We start from the raw sequence: 20781 nt of genomic DNA on the forward strand, positions 1-20781 counted from the left end.
ATATAAATGGTATGAATCTTCCTTCACAAATTTGTTTTATATTTTGTATCCAGGATTATTTGAACTTTGCATGAGACAGGAGGTGCTAGCATGTAATAGTCATGCTGATAGTTGAAAGAAATTAGTTTAATGTAAATTTTGCTTTGTAATTTCATTCTGATTGTCAATGTGGCGATCTCTATGTCAATATATGTTTCTCGTCTGGAAGCTGAAATTTGTCAGATGTTTTGCCACCTGTAACCTTGAGTCTGTGGTTGTGATTTCACATTCTGTATAATCAGCATTGTACTTGTCTTCCATAAGAAAAAAGGCTATATTTACAGTCATTTCTGGTACAGGCAACTCAGGTAAATAGTTAAAGCCAAAGTGGAATCACCTAAATGGACTGTGAGGATTTTGAAGCCTATCCATTGTCTCTCCATAATAGACAAAATTATGTGCAGCACTGTTGCTTGTTGAGAAGCTGTTGCTTCTCATGCATAACTCTTGTCAGCAGGGTGCATTCTGAAGACTGAATTTTTAACTGATTTTTGGGGTGATGTTTTCTTGTACTGAGTTAAAAATGGGAATTGGAAATTTAATTCTCATCTAAATAAGTAGTATACACTATATTCCACAAACTGTTATCTGTGATAGACAGATAACAGATCTTATATATATGTAAATAATGTCTTGAGAAAGATCATCTGCATGAAAAGTGTTGGGGGCGAATATTCAGATTTTTCATATCCTTATTGGTACCATTTTACTTGCTTTGTTTTTCAGTGAACACAATCCTAGTCCATGACATAATAATGTCATGGACTCCTAGCCGAGTGGGGCAGGAGAAGTCTGGAGCTTTACTTTGTTGAATTCAGTACCTTCATGCACTAATGTGTGCTCTCTGCAGCTCTTGATTTCCTTGTAAAGATGTTGAGTTTAACTTCTTTAAATGGTTCTGTTGGTTTTCTTATAACATAAGCAGTTCTTATCTTGTTTTTGTATTGTAGTGTAGGCAGTATTTCTTGCCCCAGCTGGGGCATGTAACACAAAGTAGATATAAACAGATTGACGCATTTAAAGGCGTGTCTGTTATCTTTGAATTGGTTGTGGTCTGTCACACTGACTGCAGTTGTTTGTCATTTGAAATGCTTGACTTAAAGTCACAATGATACATAGACTGAGGTGGGTGTTTAATTATTTCTGCACATCAAAAATATTAGATTTGTGTTTTGACTGATCTGGGTAGTTGGCAGATCTATCATCTTTAAGAACTCATTCAAGTTGTACTTACGTTTTTTTTCTGTGGCACTTAGCTGGGGGAGGTATTTTGTTTTGGGTTTGGAGCTTTTTTGTTTGTTTGTTTGGGTTTTTTTTTTTCACCAGATATAATTCATAGCCATTTTCCAATACTGAGAGTTCTAAACAGTTTCTCAGGCCAGAGTAAGTTTATATATATATATATATATATATATATATATTTTTTTTTTTTTTTTTTTATTTTTTTTTTTCCCCAATCTTGGTGACTTTAAAAAGGAGAACAATTTACTTAGTGAAACTGGGAAAAGTTAGAATTCCTTCAGGGAATTTTTAAGTTTGGGCAAAGTGGTTGAGTACTGCAGTTGCTGTACTATATGCTTACATGCGTGATACCATGCTACTTATTATCTCCTTATTCTCTGAAATGAGATTAAATGCCTCACCCATTGGAAATAGAGGGGAGAAAAAAATCCTATGTAACAGATGGGAAAATGAGGCTCAACAGCTTAGTGACCCCATCTAGCATCATTCATGCACTCTGTTCTGGAACTACATGAACTCTGATTTCTTGGGACCTACTTCAGTGCCTTGAGCATGAAGTTACTGATAGTTCATTCCTGTCAGTAAGAGTTACCATATGTTGCCTTTGATACAAGAAACCTCTGTGGTAGTGTGCTTAATGCTCCACTTAACTATTTTTGGAGGAAATGTGCTACCATTTTTAATTATTAATTTATTTATTCAGTGAAGCCATTCAATTGTGTCTAAGTGAGTATGTATCTTAAAAATACATTATTATGGTCCAACTCTATTTCCTGACAATTTCTAAGTTTAAATTAAAATAAATGCTAAAAAAAATTTAAATAATTTAATCCAAACATTAATTTACTGAAACATTCTTAGCTATATGCAGATGGTGTGATGAAATGGTATTTTGCGCATTTAAATATCCAACAATACATAGCTCTGCAAAATAAAACCTTCTTTGTCCTGCAAATTAAAAGGGAGGTGGTTTAAAATGTAAATATTATTTGAATTATCTCTTGCATAACATGTTTGCCAAAATTAGTTAGAACTCAGACTTGTGAAACAATGCTTTTAGCTTCATGAGGGTTCTTTCTTCTCTTGTCTTCCTGCAGCTGACTATTCTGTTATGTAGTCACTTCAGAAATCCTGAACTTCAGGAAATAGTGAAGTTGTTCCACAGCTTATTCTCTCTTCTTAGCAGAATGTATCAAAAGAATGAATTTACAGAATAAGTGTAAAGAGTAATGCTTTAGTTGACTGCAGTATTAAGATTCACCCTTTGAATTTCTCATGTGTTCTGAGAAACCAGCTCACATCTGAAATCCTGTGTGTGCGACACAGGGAACTGCAGGCACAGCCAGTGCCTGCTGGCTGCCCCGGCCTGCCACATCCTCCCTGTGTGCGTCCAGTCCTTTGGCAGGAGCCCAGGAATTTCCCTGGGCCTGGGACTGCAGGAGGCGGGGAAGGTGAGGTGCACCTGCCTTCTTGTGCAGATGCAGGCTTGGTAAGAAGATTTGTACACTGTCAAGTGCCAGAGTCACTCCTAAGATTAGGTTTGCAAGCAGAAGGAATTCTTCTATTTTCAGGTGTGCAGCAGTCGGAATATTGATGTAGGTGATTTCTAACATGCGTATTTCTTCTTCCTCTTTGGAGCAGATGAACAGAGATAGGTGCTGTGGCGTTTTGGCTTTGTTTTACTAAGGCTGCTGAATTGATGTGTTAAGTGTAATAATTTACTGCCCATCCACTTGTACAGGTAGAAAACTGAGACTTTCTCTTCCCTATTTTTTCTTATTTTCTTGGGTTGTCGGTTGGTTGGTTTGAGGGTTTTTTTGTGAACACATGACCACACATGATTTGGATCTGGTTTTAGCTACATAGACTGCTTGTCCAAGATAAAGATTTTGTAACAGTGTATACATACAGAATCTTGAGTAATGTTGTGGCACTTGTTTGACTTCAAGATGAGTTAATTCAGAGAATTAAATTTGCTGAGAGCTGCAAACTTTTTTACTGTTCTTTTCTAATGCGACTTGGCACAAGGCTGGACAAATGCCAGCCAAAGAAAGCATTACAGTGCAGGAAAGGGGACTGCTTTATAGTTTTGTTAAACTATACTCTTGAATCATAATAGATAGGAAGAAGGTGGCAAAGTAGATAGGGGTTTATGAAATCACATAGCTAAAGTTGCCCAAGTATCCTAACTTAAAGAAGTTTGGCTTTGTACCTAAATGATTTGCAAGTTAGTGTCTTTTATCTGATGTTGTCTATGGAGAGGCAAGTGTCAACATCCTGTTGTTTCTTTTAATACTCAGCAAAGGAAGAAGTCAGTCACCTTAGACAGTAAAATTCAGCATAAATTATGTGGAATTCATGGAACCCGAGTTAACAAAGTTTTATATTAAAAAAATACTTGCTGGATTTTTTTTTTTTAATAAGGACTTTTTAATAGTTACATATACTATTTTTAACAGTATATATAAAATGTTTTGGTTAAGTGCTTTAAGAGAACAGCTAGAGAAGTCTAAGATAATAGCTCACTTCTGCTATTTACATCTAGTAAATTTTAATCAGGTCAGGATTTAGGTAAGTGCTTTGGATCTGTGTGGCTTCACAGCTCAGAAGTTAGGGCACAAGTCATTAATTCAGATCCTATTAAAGCCTTATATTTTATTTAAGCACTGGAATAGATTGTGAAAACTCCTGAAGATTTAAGAAGGGCTTAGACATAAATGTCTTGTGAGCAGCATTGTAGGAATAGCTGATCATGCTTTGGTGGATGGAGACAGATCAGATGACCTCTTAAGGTCCTCTTAGTCTATTTTCAACTATTTTTTGCAGTCTTACAAATTTTTTCTCAGGGTAACTCATTGCTGCTTCGAAGAGTAAGTTTGAGCATGCACAGTTTGAAAGGTTTTTACAGAATGTGGTTCTACAGAGCTCCTTGTGTTGCTAACAGCAGATTTGATGAGTGTTTCAGTGGGAATGCTGCATTCTGTGCTGCTTTGAAACAAGCCAGAAGCATTGTCACAGCTTTACTCTATCCAAGGACCTCATGGTTCTTGGGCTTTCTCAGTTGAGAGTCCCTTGAAAACACCAGAAAGAAAGAGCTCGGATCTATATACACCCAGTGTTTTAGTGACTAAATAATAAACAATACTGGTAGTTCTCATTTGTTTAAATGTAATACCTGCAGTTGTTGGGTAAGTCTGGAAGTTTTGGTAGTTGACAGCTAGGAGTTACCCGAGAGAAGCTTCATCACCTGTTACTCATAGGCATGTTAAAGCTTCCACATAACAGTTTGTAAAGGATCTGATTCAGACTTCCTATCTCTTGCTTATTTGTATCCTCAAAGCATCATTCTGCACTGCTTGATATATGGTTTAATTCTTGATTTAACTCTTGCTAAGTCTTGATTAATTGCCAGGTCTAAGAATATAACATTTTTTGTCTTTATTCAGTTTTATGGTTCTGCTACAAGGCACCAGTTATATGGAAAAGCTAATAGTAGCCAAGTCTACTGAACTTAATAGTATAATTCACTAATAAGTTGTACTTATATATACTACTTACTAAATTATATGCTCAATTCCAGTATTAATAATTAGGAAATATTGAGTTTAATGGCAGAAGAATTATTCCAAAAGATGCAATTGGTATCAATTTCATAAGGGGTTTTTAAATAGCTGACAAACATAGTTGGGGAAAAAAGTTAAAATATTTACCAGAAAGGATACTTAAACATACTGAAATAGTCTGACAATAGTCTTAATGCAAAGGAGAGAGATTCTGCAGGTGGAAGAAGGTGTCTAATATCAAAGAAGATCTGGGGACAAACTTGATGCTATTCAGAAAAAAAAAAAAATCCTTTTACACTATAGAAAAGAATGAAGTTTTTAGCAAGGTAGGTCCAAATCAGTGGAAGTTTGATTTGCAAACAGAATGTAGGAATGGAGAGGCTAAACTAAATTGAAAAACTTTGAGTGTATACTATCTATCATATTCTTGATAAAACAAAGTGGAAAATAGGAAAAATGAGTACAATAGGAAACATAGTGATTTACCCACTTAATATTTCAATTGATATGATTTGGATACATATAAAAGACACTATAGTGGGAATGATGGTTACCTGATATTATTATTAAAACAAAATATCCTGCCCCAGATTGCTAAGTCCTGATTGTATTTCTGGATGATTGGTGCTGTACTGTACATGTAAAATTACCCATCTGGATCCAGTGCTAGTCAGAAAGGTAGATGTGAAAAGCATTAGGTTTACTGTGCGGGTGAGTTCTGCCAGACTTCTGAGACAAATTGGATCTCTTGCAGTAAGTGTTGGAACTATAATTAAAGAAAAAAAAAATTTTAAAAAGTGGCATTACAACTTGCAGATCAATCTTATAACTGTTGTATGCAAAGTGCAGGATATTCAGTGCTTCAAAGGAAGTGGTTAATTGATTGTGGGGGGATGTGGGCTACATTTCTTGGTGTACTTGTTTCTTACAAAGGATTTGGTATGACAGTGTTTTCTTGATGCCAATACCTTAACATATGATGCTACTTGTGACCTTGTCCTTTCAGTGTGGTTTTTTATGAGTGTATATTACTGATCTAGATTTGAAATAATTTTAATTTTAAAAAAGCTTTCTTTAAACTGTCTTTCTGCCAGGAAATTCCTAAGAGTTCTTATATCCTGAGAGTTCAGTAGGTTGGAACCTGTCATTTTTGATTGCTAGAAATATTGATGATTCATTGACTTTTGTGTCAGATGTCCTGTCAGATCATATGGGGGACATTCATGTACCAGCTGCCTGATAAGGCTTGCCTGGTGTCTGTCTGCTTTATACCTAGTAGAGAGTCTGTAGGATCTCTTTGTGTTCTTGTCCATGTGCCTTCAGGAAAGCTGCTAGAACCCAGCTGTGTTTAGATATTGATTTCCACTAATTTATGCAATATGGTTTAAAAGGGAAACAAATTTTGTATCTTAATTAATATGACTTTTTCCACTTGAAAACAGAATAGGAAGTTGAATCAGAGTGGATTGGAAGTCCATTTTGTAGGTTTGATTTTTAAGGGATGTGCACCATCCTTTCTTTCCCTGGCAGAAATTGATTGTTTATGTGGTCAAGTGTAAGTAGAAATTTTCTGTGGATCTTTTCTGTTATTTTTTTTATACTTCCCTTCTGTTGCCATCTGAAATATGTTCTACTTTTGGAGCCAGAATACTGGGAATAGATAGATCTTAGATCAGTTCTGCTTACTTAATTGTTGTGCTATGGGAGGAGAGCACCTGAAGAATAATCAAGGTCTAGAGTCTCTGTCTTTTGAATTAGACTAATCTGAGAACATGAAATATATATATTCATCCTTCTCTTAGTCTGTATTCGTCAGACTATCATATCTACTCCTAGTCTGTTATGTCATTGAGGCATGCCCTTGGTGCTAGTTAAATACTAGAGGGAGTCTACACCCAGCAAAGCAAAATGTATTTCATTTGCTCACCTCTTAAGCATGCTCCTGACCTCCTCACGCCACACTGGTTTCAATAGTGCTATTTCCAGCAGGAACCTTTGGGCTTTACATTTTAACTCCTAAGAAAGGCTGTGCGCTTTGTGACCTTTCCAAATACACAACTGCTTTTCATTTAGTGCTATATACCAGCAAGCCATACATCATATATACATATTCTTCTTTACCTTACATGGCTCAGACTGTTCTGAGAAAAACTGGTTCTGCCATCCAGTGATTCCCTTAGCATAATCATTGCTTGGGTAGACCTGTTTAAAAAGATCTTGCTAATCCAGTGCTCTGGCTCAGGCAAGACTGCATGGCGCTCATGCTGCTTCCTTGAGTTTGTTCCTAGTTCCAGTGAGTGTGTTTTGAATGCATCGCTTGAGTTCAGCTGAAAAGTAACTGTAAGGCGTGCAGTATTAAACAGGAAAACCAGATTGTGCAAAATAGTTTATTTGTTTTGCAGAAGTTTGCTGTGGTTTTTCTGTTTGACTGTTGAGAAAGTCAGGGAGTTTGAAGATTTTAGCCTTTTTAAAAACAGAGGTTGATCTCGCCTTTTTGTCTTTGAAGGGTGGCTTGCCTGAAGTTTCTGAGAATGGGTTTCACTTCCAACTAGTTTCAGTTGTCTTAAAATAGTAAATGTGAGAACTTAAATTTATTGTGTGGTAAATTCTTATTTAACCTGCAGTTAATGTACATTATTATTTAGCAGAATGACTATTGTAGGAGGAATCACTATTTCTGAAAATCTGCATGTGGAGTGGAGTCAGTATAGAGCACATGGTTTTGATATACGAATTGGCCTATTTTAGGCCCCAAAGTTTAGCCATTGTTGTTGTTAGGACATTGCAGACTCCTCCTTTGCAGCTACAGTCAATTATTTTATTTGTTCTACTGATTTTTTCTGTTTCTTTTTTTTTTCTGATTGGCAAGAGTGAGGCATCTTGTAGCATGAACAGAATGTAGAGATGTGTAGCTAAAATACAAACATTAATTTATGTATTAAATTTGAGATAAGGGGAAGTATGTGACTTGTGGCCTTGATGGTAATGATATATGTATACTCAATATGTTTCCCTGTAAACAAACTTTATTAAAAACACTTATTTTTGTTACTTAGCTAAGGTGGTATTTTTCTGGTCTTCCATTTGATAATATCAACTTTTAATGTATCTTAAGGAAGGATAGTACAATGCAATATAATATTCACTGCCTGTACACTGTAAGAAAAAAATATTACAATGTGGGGCATGTGGGCTTTTTGGAGAATCATTTTACCAACTTACAGTTTGCTGTATGGATAGAAGGTTGTATTGACTGCCCTTAACTGAGACAGCTCTTAAAGATTATATTCATTGCTGTAATAATGTATAGCACATGCCACTGATTTCTTACTAGCCCTCCATCATGGAAAGATGACTTTTAGAGTAGACCAGAGTCATGCCAGAAATCTCTAGTATGTTTCTGAAGCTAGGAAAGATGAGAAAATAGCACTGCTACTGTGTGCCAGATGTTGGCACTAGAAAGACAATAAGAAAGCCCAGCCTTCTTTCCCTCCCCACCACCTAAACAAAACAACCAAAAAACAACCAAAGAAACCCCTAAATAAACACCCCCTCAAAAAAAACCCAACCCACCATATTTTAATATTTTAGAAATCCATTATTCCTATAATTTAGCTATTTCCAGCTGCATCTTCCAGAAAAAAAAAGCTCAGGAGAAAAGTTCATGTAGAGCTGGTAATCATCTGATTGAACATTCAGTATGCTTGCAGTATTTGAAAATTAGAATTCATAAGTGGTTAGGATTTAATCTGTAACATATGAAAGGCTCTCTATCCATATGCAAGCTAGAAGATTCTATTAATCAGAAGTTGTTACAGAAGAATGCTAGGAAGGTTTTTAATTCTGCCAAAAAACTGAGTAGTGGGAAGGAAGGTGTGGAATGAAGCTAAAATCTCTGAATTTCTGAGCATCTTTTATTAACGTTCTAACATCTAGAAGGTAACTATCTATACGTGTATGTAACTTTTAAGTAAATTAGGATTTGAAAAAATTTATTAATTAGACTTTGAATTCTCTGGGGAAATAATGCACAAATGAACTCAAATTCTGTCTTCAACGGTAATGGGAAATGGGAACAATTTTTAATAGTTTTTCATTTGTTTCTGAAATTATACTGAATTGCTGTTTAACACTAGGAGCAAACTAAGAATTAATGCCAGAGGTGAGTACTTAGGAAATACGTAATTTTCCTTACAACTTGGTACTGGTCAAATTTGTTATGTAAGCAAAGTAATACAAATCTTTCAGGGAAAAATATCTTAGAAATTCTCCAAGTATAGTATCACTGTCAAGAAAAAGAAAGCCTTTGTTAACCAACAAGGTATTTCAGATTTTTTTTTTAAATCTTTATGGTTAAATTTCAAATTCAAAAGCCTTTTTCTGTATGACTTGTTAGAATGGTCCTTGGGAAAGTACAGAAAGTGGTAAATGCTGTAAAATTGATAATAAAATTAAAATTGCAATCAATGTTTTTTCTAAGTCTATACTCTAGTTATAAATTTTCCTTAGGTAGAGTAAGGGCTGACTTGCTATGTAAGGTCATGCTCTTAGAAAGAACTTATTTAGCTGTTTGTGTGGCTTTTTGCCATTCAGTTGTCATCAGTTTAACTGTTTTGCAGAAGTTGTAGTAATGGAAAATAACGTCTAGCTGTGTATAATGAGGCTTCAAATGCCAGATCATTTTATATATTTCTTACTGCAACTTCATCTAGGTTGAAAATGCATGAGGATGAAAGCAAGAGTGGCATTACATACCAGCAATAGGGAGTTTTCCATGTTTACTTTCAATTACCTGCTTTTGTAGAATATGGAGGAGAGAGTACAGTAGCATGCTATGAAAGCCTATCTCCAATATGTTCATTTTTGTACTTGGATTCAGTTTATTTTCTTTTTTTTTTTACAGAATGGACAGCAAATTGTGGATGAACCTATGGGAGAAGATGATATCAACCAACAAGCTGTGAGTAAAAGCTGCCTGTAATAAAATAGTACAGTATTGGAGCACACTGACATCACTTTATTCATAGGCCATTTGCCACCAATGTTCTGTTGTTTGAGTTTACTGGACATGGGGTGCACTCTCTTAATATTTTTTGAGAGAGGTTTTTTTCTCACTGACTCAGGTCTAGTTTGGTATCATACTGTTCTCAAAACTCATTCTTCAGCTTTTGGTAGTGTTTCAAGGAAGGTCAAGGGTGAGGAACAAATGTGAAAGTGTAGTTTCCATTGTGCTTGTTATTGAAAGGCATTCCTCAAAGGAATTCTTAACCTAGGCTTCTTCAATATAGAGATTGTTACTAAAGAGAGGATCAATGAACCTTCCGGACTGATAATTTTTTAATGTTCCTTGTCTTCTTGTCAAACTTGCAGTTTAGAAAATTTCATAATGTGAAGATACCAAGTTCAGTTTTATTGTTGCAAGCGAATTTTGTCAAACATGAAGTTTACCTGTAATTTTGTGTTAGAGAGTACTAGCTGAATGTTAAGTCTGGTGATAAATGGTTTTTCTAATAAAAAAAATTTTTGAAACTCCATATTTGGTTGGACTTCAGGGTTCATATGCTGCTATTGCATATTGTTCAGACTTCAGGTTGTGAGTAGATGGTCAAAGCTGTTTCCATCTATATAGCATGGATATAATTGCAACATCATAGCAGTTTATTTCTCTGTTGAAATTGTGCACAGAGACAGTTGAGATAATAAGTTGCTTTTTCCACTAGTTTTTGTCTTTAAATGTACCCATAGTAGATATAGCTCTTAAGCTGACATGAAAACTGTGGCTGCAAGCCTCCACTGTATAGCTGCTCTTAGTTCCTCCTCATAGCATCAAGGTTCTGCTGTATGTACTGCAGGATGAAGAAATGAGGCAACTGCTGATAGGTGACTGAAGTAGTGCACTGTTAACAGTAAGAAAATATAAGAAAGCAGTATTTGTGTATTTAGAAGGCAACACTAGGAGATTGTTCTAATATTGTGCATAATGTAGACTGCAGTGGTTACTTGAATTCTCATGTAAACTAGAACTTTGGGAAAGTGTTCAGTTTTGTTTTGCTTTCTTAATTTATTTTGACTTGTGCCATTACTTATTTACTTGCTTTGTAACTTAACTATTGTATTTGGTTAAATGCAAGGTTTTGGTGGGGAGGATTGATCTCTGTGAGAAGAGGTCAGGGAGTTTGCACCACCATGTAGGACAGAGCCAGATTCAACCAGCTCCAGAATGGGCCCAACACTGGCCAAAGCTAAGCCCATCAGCCATGTGGGTGGAGATCTGTAATAGCATGTTTAGGATAAAAATTGCTGTGTTGCATCTGTGAGGGTAAGGAGTAAAAAAAGTATGAGAGAAACAGCCCTGCAAGGCACCAAGATGAGTAAAGGAGGGACAAGGAGTTGCTTCATGTGCCAGAGCAGAGATTCCCTTGCAGCCCCAGAGAAGACCATGGTGAGGCAAGTTGTCCCCTGCAGCCTGTTGGAGGATTACAGTGGAGATCTCCACCCTGCAGGCTGTGGAAGACTCCACACTGGAGCAGGTAGATGTGCCTTGAAGGGAGCTGCAGCCTGAGGAGAGCCCATTCTGGAGTAGGCTGGTAGCAGGAGCCCAGAGAAGCCCACAGAGGAGCAGCTTTTCTGGCAGACTTAGACTGGAACGGTCTATTCTTGAAGAACTGTACTTTGTGGAAAGGATCTGTGCTGGAGCAGGAAAAAACTGAGAAAGTAGCAGACACGATGTTAACAACTGACTGCAATTCCCATTCCACCTGTGCTGTTTGACAGAGAGGATGTAGAAGAGTGGTATCAGCCTGAGAAGAAGGGGAAGGTGGAGAAAAAGGTGGCTTTAGTTTCATCTTTGTTTCTCACTATTCTGGGAACAGGTGAAATAAATTTTTCCTGAGTTGATACTCTTTAGCCTATGGTGGTAACTGACGTGTGCTGTCCCTGTTCTTAGGGCAGTGCATGAGGTTTTCTCTTAGATGTCCTGCTGAGGAGGGGGGATTGAAAAAGTGGCTGAGTGGGAGTCTGGAAGCCAGCTAAGGTTTATCCCTCAAAATTATTGAACTTGTCTATCAGTATTTGATAACTACAGGACGTTTACAAATGTTTCCCTGTACTTCCTTTGGAAATTTCCAAACGGCTGCTTTTTTGGTGAGCAACTGATTTTAATATGGTGTAAACATCAAAAAGTTAAAACATTTCTCTGGTATTCTTTCTGTCATGCTTGAGCTGCTTGCTTAAGATTGTTTTGGCTTTTTAATGTCTCCGAGCAGTATTTTAAGAATAGGCTTCACATTTATCTCTAGGCTGTGGTGAGTAAAAGTTTGCCAGTTGTGGTGTAAATTAATCTAGGGGTTTTTTAACAAGACATTACTACAGCTGCTCAATCAGTTATAATCTATCTGTTATAATCAATCAGGAAGCTAACCAGTGCTGTCAGTCAGGTGATAAAATACTACTTTTTAGTAGTATTTTATCACCTGGTACGTGAGATTCTGTCAGTGCTTCATAATGAGTTTTGGTGCAAGATATGGACCATTTTAAATTACCACTGAAACTCATTTAAGTTGTTCTGTTTAACTTTGCTCTTAAGTGGACTTGGGACACTTAAGATACTTGCTAACAATTTATGCAATTTCTCAGCTGTAACTGAGGACAGTAGAATGCCTAAGGTGTACTAGCAAATCAGGTAAGAAGACAAAACCCTTTTGAAGTGTGTAAAGTATGCAAGTTCAGGATAGAAAGTTGCCATACCTCTGTGGAGATACAAGGTGAAAGCTTGAAATCTGCGTCCTTTTGCTGTCTTAAGTGATTGGATAGAATGCTGATAATGCAAATGACATAGGAAGTTTAAAATAAATATTAAAACTTAACACAGTTCCATGTACATAGGAACTCTCTCTAGTGTATTGTGCATCAAATAATAAATTGTTTCATTACATCCATGTTCTTTTGGGCAAAAGTAAAGTTAATTAATAGGAAAGCCTGAGTTACATGGCTATGATTCAAATTTGGTGGTTGTTTTAGGAAAAGCAGGAGCTATAAAGATACCCATTTCTAAGGAGTCCAAGACGCTGTATGGTTCAAAGTCTTGCTTCTTTTAAAAGGGGATTCACTCAGTACTCTAGCTTTATTGCAACAAGTGTGCTGATTATATCTGACTTGAGCTTGTTGCCAACTTTTTTTATCTGTATCTCATAAATTACCTGGGACCAGCAGGAAATAATCGTAAGAACAGCTGGCTGAAGTTTAACCTAATGTGAAAGCTTAAGTGGACATTACTGAGAGGGGAAGCTATTTAAAGCCTTTAATTTGCTACCTTTCTCACTTTTGTGCTGTCTGCCATTGCTTTTTGTATCTCTGTGTCCATAGAGATTGAGTAAATTAACTGAGCCAATTAATTGTTTTGAGCTGCTGCTATCATGCTGCATGCTTTATTGCTAGTTAAAGCTAACCAGAAACTGCAGGTAGTCTGGCAGGTGACTTCCCATTTTGTGTGTATGTGAAGAGCATATCATATTTGTGCTGAGTTCTTTGTTCTGTTATCTGGATTCTATGTAGCTGATAAAACAGTACAACTGATGTATTACCATTGCATTCTACTAGCTTAAACCTAATTATTAAACATATAAAAAATATTAGGTTCTAAGAATTTATAAAAAGTTTTCTTTTCACTAGAAATGAAGTTTTCATTTGTAAGTTGCAGGAAAATTTCTTTCTTGTAACCTGCAAGGACTAAAGGTTGTTTTTTTTTCAGTACAGGCAGAAATGGAACCTATTCAGGCTCAAACCTCCAATGAACCTCTTCAGTGCAGGTGGTGGGGTCATATTACTGCCCTTGATTTCTTGCTTTGGCTCTACTTTTAAACAAACAGAATTTAAGCATATATAGAATTAAATCTAAATCAAGCAAATCATATTGAAATATGCTGATCAGGGTGATAAAAAATTAAATCTCAGTAGTTGTCATCCTCTTACTAAAAATATGTAACTAAGGTAACAATGACTAGTCAGTGGGCAGGCAAAAGGTAGAGTAAGAAATGCTTGCAAAGAGAAGTCAGTAGTTTTTCCAATCAGTATTTTTTATTAAAAGAGTTTATAAGAAAAGTGTGATCTTAAAAAAGGCTTCAGAATACATTGGAAAAATAACCTGAAGCATTGGGCAATACAATCTCATTGTTGAAGTATTGAATTTGATTGGTCAGTGCTGAGATTCTGTGTTTTACATGCATATATACTGTACAATTTATACTAAATCTGTAAAGCACTGGAGTGGGGCTGTCAAGATAAGGAGAGGGAGATCATTCATCAGTTACAGCCATGGGCAAACAGCATCCGTTACTGAAGCAGTAACGCTAAATCCAGAGTAATCTGGGGTAATCTCATTTGTTATGTCTTCATCTGTGAAAATAATGTAGGATGAAAATATTATTCCGGAAAATTCAGGGAAAAAAACCCATAACTAAACTGACAGATTTTTAGATTTTAAAACATTTCTGAGAGGCTTTAAGTGATTTTTAGTTTTACCTCAAGTTCTAGTATTCTGTACTAGTGAGAACTCAATGTTTCAGAAATTTAGCCTTTTGGCAAGTTGAAGCACCAGTTCAGGACTATTCTGAACTTGTGTTGGATATTCCTGCTCAGGTGGTCAGTTACAGTTCCCATGTTCAAGAACAGTCATGTTTGTTAACATGACAATGAAGGCATTTCTGATGATTATTTCGATATGTTTGTTTTACTTTTGCTAATACACCCGTCACATTTCAATTTTCTGTGTATGTATTTTTGTCTTTTTTTTTTTATTACAATTCTTGGTTCTGTGGTAGAGGCTTTAAGACATAGCTATAATTTCTTAAACATTAGGGAAATACTTGGATTCACAAGTATTCATAGTCCATAATCCAAGTTTTGAATTTCTCATTATTTACAGACTGACAATTTTAGCTGAAACAGCTACTTGTGTAGCTACTTGTAATAGCTTGGGTTACAAATACAAAACTTGTACTTGAAAATATTCTGTAATTCTCAAGTTCCTTTCAGTGTATGCTACTAAATATATTTAGATATACGTACTCACGTATTTAATTCTATTTTACAATCAAATAACTTGATTTTTGAACAAATAAGCTTTTTTAGGCAATTTACACCTGTAAAATTAAATCCAGACATTTCCTTGTCAATGACCAGACTGTGCTTTGTATGAAAAAAGGCAGAATGCTTTTTTTGTCTAATATGATGGAATTTGGAATTCATTATCTTCCAAGACACTCTACTCTGCTGAAACTTGGATGAATTTTGTTAGCAGCTTAGTGACATGATGCATCTTACCTGTCTAAGAATGAACTTGCAGGTCTTCATGTTAGTAAGAAGTTACAGCATCCTTGTAAATAGTGCAGACCATTTGGTCTGAGATGTTACCTCTTAGATATCAAACTAAAGAAGGCTATATATATATATATAAAGAAGGCAAGCCCTGGAATACTTTTTTCCCCAGAAGATGTCATCAGATGTTGAGGAAAGGTTACAGCAAAACTTTCATTGACATGTTCTACTGGATTCTCTGAGTGACTTATTTGCATTTGGTGTTTTAGGTGCAGGATACTTTCTGGATCTTGGTCAGAAAATTTGAATAATTTGAGAGTGTAAGCAATGTTCAAAGTCAAGCTGCTTACTTGTTAAATGGAGAGAAAACAGATGGTAGCCTCGCAAAGCCTGTAAACTGACAGATGGAAGCTGCCACATCCCCTGTTTAATAGAATATTGCTGCTGTGGCTATACAAATAAATTTATTATGAAGAAAAGTATTCAGCTTCTGAAAACTCAAAAAATTAGCTCTCTGTTCCTCACTGTTGACCTTTGTCAAACAAGGGCTTTTCATTCCTTATGTGTGCTGCTTACTTGTTTTTTGCAAAAAATGTAAATCAATCCATACTATGGAGCCTTGCTCTTCTAGCCCTGTAAAGATTTAATTTGGATTGTTGCACTTCTCAAACTGAGGGTATATGAGATTGTTAGTTTACCTGATGGATTCCACATAGATTAAATGTTTTAGTGTTCAATAAAACTCAGGGATTGCCAAATGTTCTGTATTGCTTTGAGAGCTCCTCAGCATTTTTCATTTCTGGTACTCTCTGTAGTGTCTGTGAGCTCTGTTCTCTTGAAGGTCTAGACAGCATTTATCTTCATTTTTGTAAACTCAGATCATCCAATTTATATAATGAGGAGGGGAAGATGGGAGATAAACTGACTGTATTTCTGTACTGAAGGAGAAGGAAATGCATTGTGCAAGTGGAGTTCTGTAATTGACAGAACTGTGAGTGACAGGCATGCTACATTCCCTTTGTTTTGGAGACAGTTGTTTCTCCTGATAAACAAGTATAATACAAATCCTTATCAAAGATTTTAAGGTAGGTAAGCCACTTCCTGGAGCAATTTGTTCTTTTTATCAGAGACTTCCCTGTTGGGGACTGCTGCCCTCTAACCTGTTTCCTTCACATACGAAGAAAATATTTTACAGGGCAAGCTCTCTTCTGAGAGATTCTCAAAGTGAGTTGTGTAGCTTATATCTTAATGTTTCTGGTTGGCTGCTGGTGCTCTTTGGGAACCATGCAGGCTGTGTTCTCCCAGAACACAAGAAATTTCTTCCACCTGGCAGACTCATGCCAGTTATAGGAGAGCTATTGTTGTGAAGTAACCCCACTGACCCCTAAGCACTCTGCTTTGTACTTCACTGTGAGGTCACATAAAAGGTTTGGGAGAGCAGTAGTCAGTAATTGTACAAATGTTTCAGTTGAAATGCCTTATTCCTGTCACCATTAGCAGATACAGCATATCTGCAGCAAAATAAGCTCTAACCTTTACCCAAAAGATAAGAAAATTATTATTTACCCACAGTATCTTTTCATCTTGAAGTAATATTGTAGTTAAAGAAGCCCTTACCATTTACCCTCCATATCTGCCTTAAGCTCTTTTTGGTACCACAGGGTTTAATTTGGTGACTTGAAGATTCCTGGTCACTCTTGCTTTTACTGTAATTGTATCTATTCTTGACAAGGTAAAAGCAGAGAGCTTGAATGGTCTCCCATTTATTTCTTTAAATTTCTTTTAAGTTTTTCAAGTGAAAAAAACTATATTGCTGTTAAACTGCAGAATTAAATTCTTGAGGTATTTCAGTTTTGAAGGAGGAAGTTGCTGCAAATTTTAAACAATTGAAGAGAGTGAAGCTTCAAGTAATTATTGTGCTGTTTATGAAATACTTCAAATCCTTGTGTTGCAGTAAGGTACTTGTATTCAAGAAGCTTTGTTCATCTTGAAACTAATGTTTAATAATTCTTCATGCTTTGTTACTGCTGTTGTAGGAGACTGTTTCTTCCAAAAAGGAAGTATCACACTGGACTGTATAAAGCACATTGGCATTGAGGACTTACGAGCCCTCAGTTGAGTCACAAAGACCTCCTTTGTGTAGTAGTATTTGTTATAATAATAGTTGTTATATTCAGTACACAGATTTGAAAAGATCATCCCTGCAGATGTGACACAAATAAAGACCCAGAGGAGTAGAAGAGAACACTAAAAGGGCACAGTTTTGCTTCTGGATATAGCTAAAGTCAGGTCTTTATTTCAGCTCTCCATTTTGAGAGGAGGATCTTGGCTCATGCTGGGGAGATGTGTAATCTCAATTTAAAGGAAAAGCTAGAAACTGATACTGTGGGGAGTCAGGATGTGGGATAGAGATAGCAGCAATGTGTTCTGTCATTTAAATTACTGGCTTTGTCTTCTAAAGAGGAATTAAAATAAAACAAAAAATGCAGTAATCCAGATACTTTTTAGAATCCAGTAAAGGGAAGCTGTCTGCAGGGTGGGTTTGTTTTCATGTCTTGTGCAAGCAGGACTACAGTATTTTTTCTGCAGGTTTCCTTTGATACATAGTCACTAAACAGAATCACCTGGGTATGTTTATAGCTGAATACTTGTATATGCCTTTGACTAAAGGTTTTTACTTGCCTTTGTTTATTTATTACTTGAAAAACAGTCTTGCTCCACTAAAGGAGCCTGTACTTTAGAATTAATTGTTTTAACAAGTATCAAAAAAACTAAAGATAATATTAATATTCAGGAAAATAGCTCCCATACTAAATCTGGAGAGATCAAATTAAAAATTTAATCTCTTACTGTTCAAAAAGTAGCTAGATTAAATTTTAATTCCTAAAATATTTGAAGTGTTTGGGGCTTTTTAAACATTGAATGAAAGCTTAGGAATCTTTTTTACTTCAAGAAGTTCACTCTCTACAGAGCAATACAACATCGGTGCATAAGTCAGACATTTGAGCTGGGCAATCCAATTCAAATATTTCTGCAGTTTGCCTTGGCCTGGAACATCTGTGTAGCATTTTCAATGTGCAGGATTTCAAAGGACTAGGCACAAGGTAGTTTTGGTCCTCTAACTAAACTGTAGTAAATAAAAAGAATCTTTATGCATTCTCTGCATTGAAGTCCATAAGGTAGTGATACGTGATATCTTAAAATCTTTTGTAAAGTTAAATTCATAAAAATACGATTATCACATATAGGACTTAAAATACTTGCTGTTGTGCTTAATCAGTGAAATGTTGCATAGTAGTGTGATTTCTGAAAGAGATGCTGGTGTCTTTTGTTCTTTTCTGGGAACCGGGAATCAGTAACATCTGCAACAGCCTGTTGCTATCAGGCAATCTGCTTAAGTTTCCTGTGCTGATCTCTATAAGTATCAGCAACATGGGTACCACTGCTGCCCAGTGTGTCTTTATCACAGCTCTGTGTATGTGTGTGTGTGAAATCAATGTCTTTTTTTTATTGTCTTTTCTATTTTTTTTTGACCTTTTTTTCCCCCTTCTCTCTCCCCAACCCCCAACTGTGTCTGACTTGCCTGACAGGAAATTTTCTAATTGCCGGAACAGCTGGTCACAGCAGAAACGCCAGGGTTGGTCTTCCCTGCTAGACTTATGATCGCTCAGTCAGAAAATCCAAACATCATGGTTTCTTAGTCATGTTTAAGTTTCTGGCTCTGCGTGTTCGCTCTGTTCGGGTGAGCTTAGTTTCTTATTTAACAGAATAAGGGGGAAAGGGGGAAGTTTTACTTTAATGTAACTTCTACTTTCAGAGTAGTTTTAGTCTTTCACTGTTTAGGGATGAGTGTTGTTTGCATACAAAGTGTTTTGGATTTCCTTAAAAAAAAGTCTGTGGTATGTTCATATGTTGTAGAAGTTTCTAAGATGATACCTGCTGATAATTTAGCCTTATTAGGAGATTGTTACCTGTATGTAAATAATGTAAAACTTAAATTTTTGAATGGGGGGGCGGGGGGGGGGGGGTGTTAAATGTGAGCTTAGTGTATATTAGTGTATATTTTCTCACTGAGAGTCAAGTTTTATTAAAAACTTTTGTATTTTTAATACTTAGTGGTTGTTTTATGGTTGTTTTAATAGTTACATCTTCATATAGTACTTTAAACTGTAAAATATGGCTCTGTGTGGTGATAGTTAAAATAACCCAGGCTTAATAATATCTTAAATTTACTTCTGAAATGATATGACAAGTAGTGATGTTTGCATGATAGTGTTAGGGTTATTTCAGCTTTCAAATTATTATTTAGTCACAGCAAATGTTTTATTTGTGTAATTTGTCTTGTTTGGCATACATTTAAGCACTAAAAGGTTTGGTTTAAGTTGAGAAAAATTAGTAGTGGAGTATTGTATCATCTCAAGCACTGTTTCAGAACTATTTAACATTACAGATAAATGTGCAATGGGACAGAACATTTTGTCATTGGAAGTCAAATTGTTTTTTGCATTTATCCTTCTGTAAGTCTGCAAATACTTTTCAGTGAGGGGGTACAAAACCCCATGACCTTATTGTGTAATGACTTAACATCTTAAATGAAGGTCTATTAACTTGTAAAACTGGTAGACACGTACTAGCCTGTGTACTGGTTTAAACAATTGTATTAATTTTTACAATGCATATTAAAAAATTAAATGGAATTTTCTTGCCATAAGTGAAACACCAGAACAAGACATGAGTGTAAAACAATAGAACATAGGTTGCATTGTAATCAAGTGGTTTTTCAATGTAAACCTTATAAAATAAATATTTATCAACTCATAGTCCTGAATTATAGTTCTTTTCCACAAGCAACATGAAAGGTATTCCTCAGAAATTTGGTCAAAAAATGGCAATGTTTTATCTACTTACAGCTGCCTGGTTAAGTTGTCTTCAACATTCTGTTGATTTTAAGATGCTAGCTATTGCAGACCAAATTAACGGTTTTCAATCCGTATAGATTTCAGTATATGTTTAGGAAATCATGGTAATATAAAGCAGGATTCATAGTTTTCATAGATCAGTGCTAAGTATGCTCAGGTATTATTTTCCCTTCTAAATAGTTGGGGGCTTTTTAACTTTGAATTATTTAGGGATTTTTTAATTGCAATTCTCTGAAATGCTAGTGCTTACAAAGTAGGAAAAAACTTATCTCAGAGTTACTGGGAAATGAAAGTTCCACCCAATGAGTATTTTTTTCCAATGCTGACGAGCACATTTCAGTTCATGAGATAATTTTGTACTGTTTGATTAAAAGAGAACTGCACTGCAAAATTGCTTTTGGTGACACTGAGCTTTTAAAATGCTTGCAGGAATTCCTCAACTTACCTACCAAGCAACCTACTTCTCACAGTTCCATTGGAAAGGAAGGGGTAGTGTCCTGCTTCTGTCCTGGACTTAATATTTTATATAAATGTGTATTTTCATTTAAGGAAAGAAAGCATTTTCAGAATTACACTCCCAGCCTGGTGAACCACATTAATCCATTGTGCCTTACCTGTCCTCTGGCTTGTTTCTCTGGGACAGGATTCATTCTTCAAATTCCTCTCTTGGTTCATCTGTACAACCAAAGAGCGGAGGAGTTCTG

General features: G+C 35.9%; 1 protein-coding gene across 7 annotated transcripts in view; it reads left to right on the top strand.

Annotated features, from left to right (window-relative positions):
• The window catches only part of RPS6KA3 (ribosomal protein S6 kinase A3), a 74055-nt gene that overhangs the window by 3373 nt on the left and 49901 nt on the right, over positions 1–20781 (top strand). For 2 of the 7 annotated variants that reach the window (XM_058836832.1, XM_058836840.1), the window contains exon 2: positions 9748–9804. In XM_058836832.1, coding sequence (XP_058692815.1) covers positions 9748–9804 — 57 coding nt within the window. Of the gene's footprint in view, positions 1–9747; positions 9805–13593; positions 13652–15175; positions 15195–18514; positions 18576–18748; positions 18901–20781 lie in introns of those variants that run through there. The other 5 variants (XM_058836857.1, XM_058836872.1, XM_058836881.1 and 2 more) reach the window with 5 other exon arrangements.

This window comes from Poecile atricapillus, chromosome 1, assembly GCF_030490865.1.
Source record: "Poecile atricapillus isolate bPoeAtr1 chromosome 1, bPoeAtr1.hap1, whole genome shotgun sequence".
Taxonomy (NCBI): Eukaryota; Metazoa; Chordata; class Aves; order Passeriformes; family Paridae; genus Poecile; species Poecile atricapillus.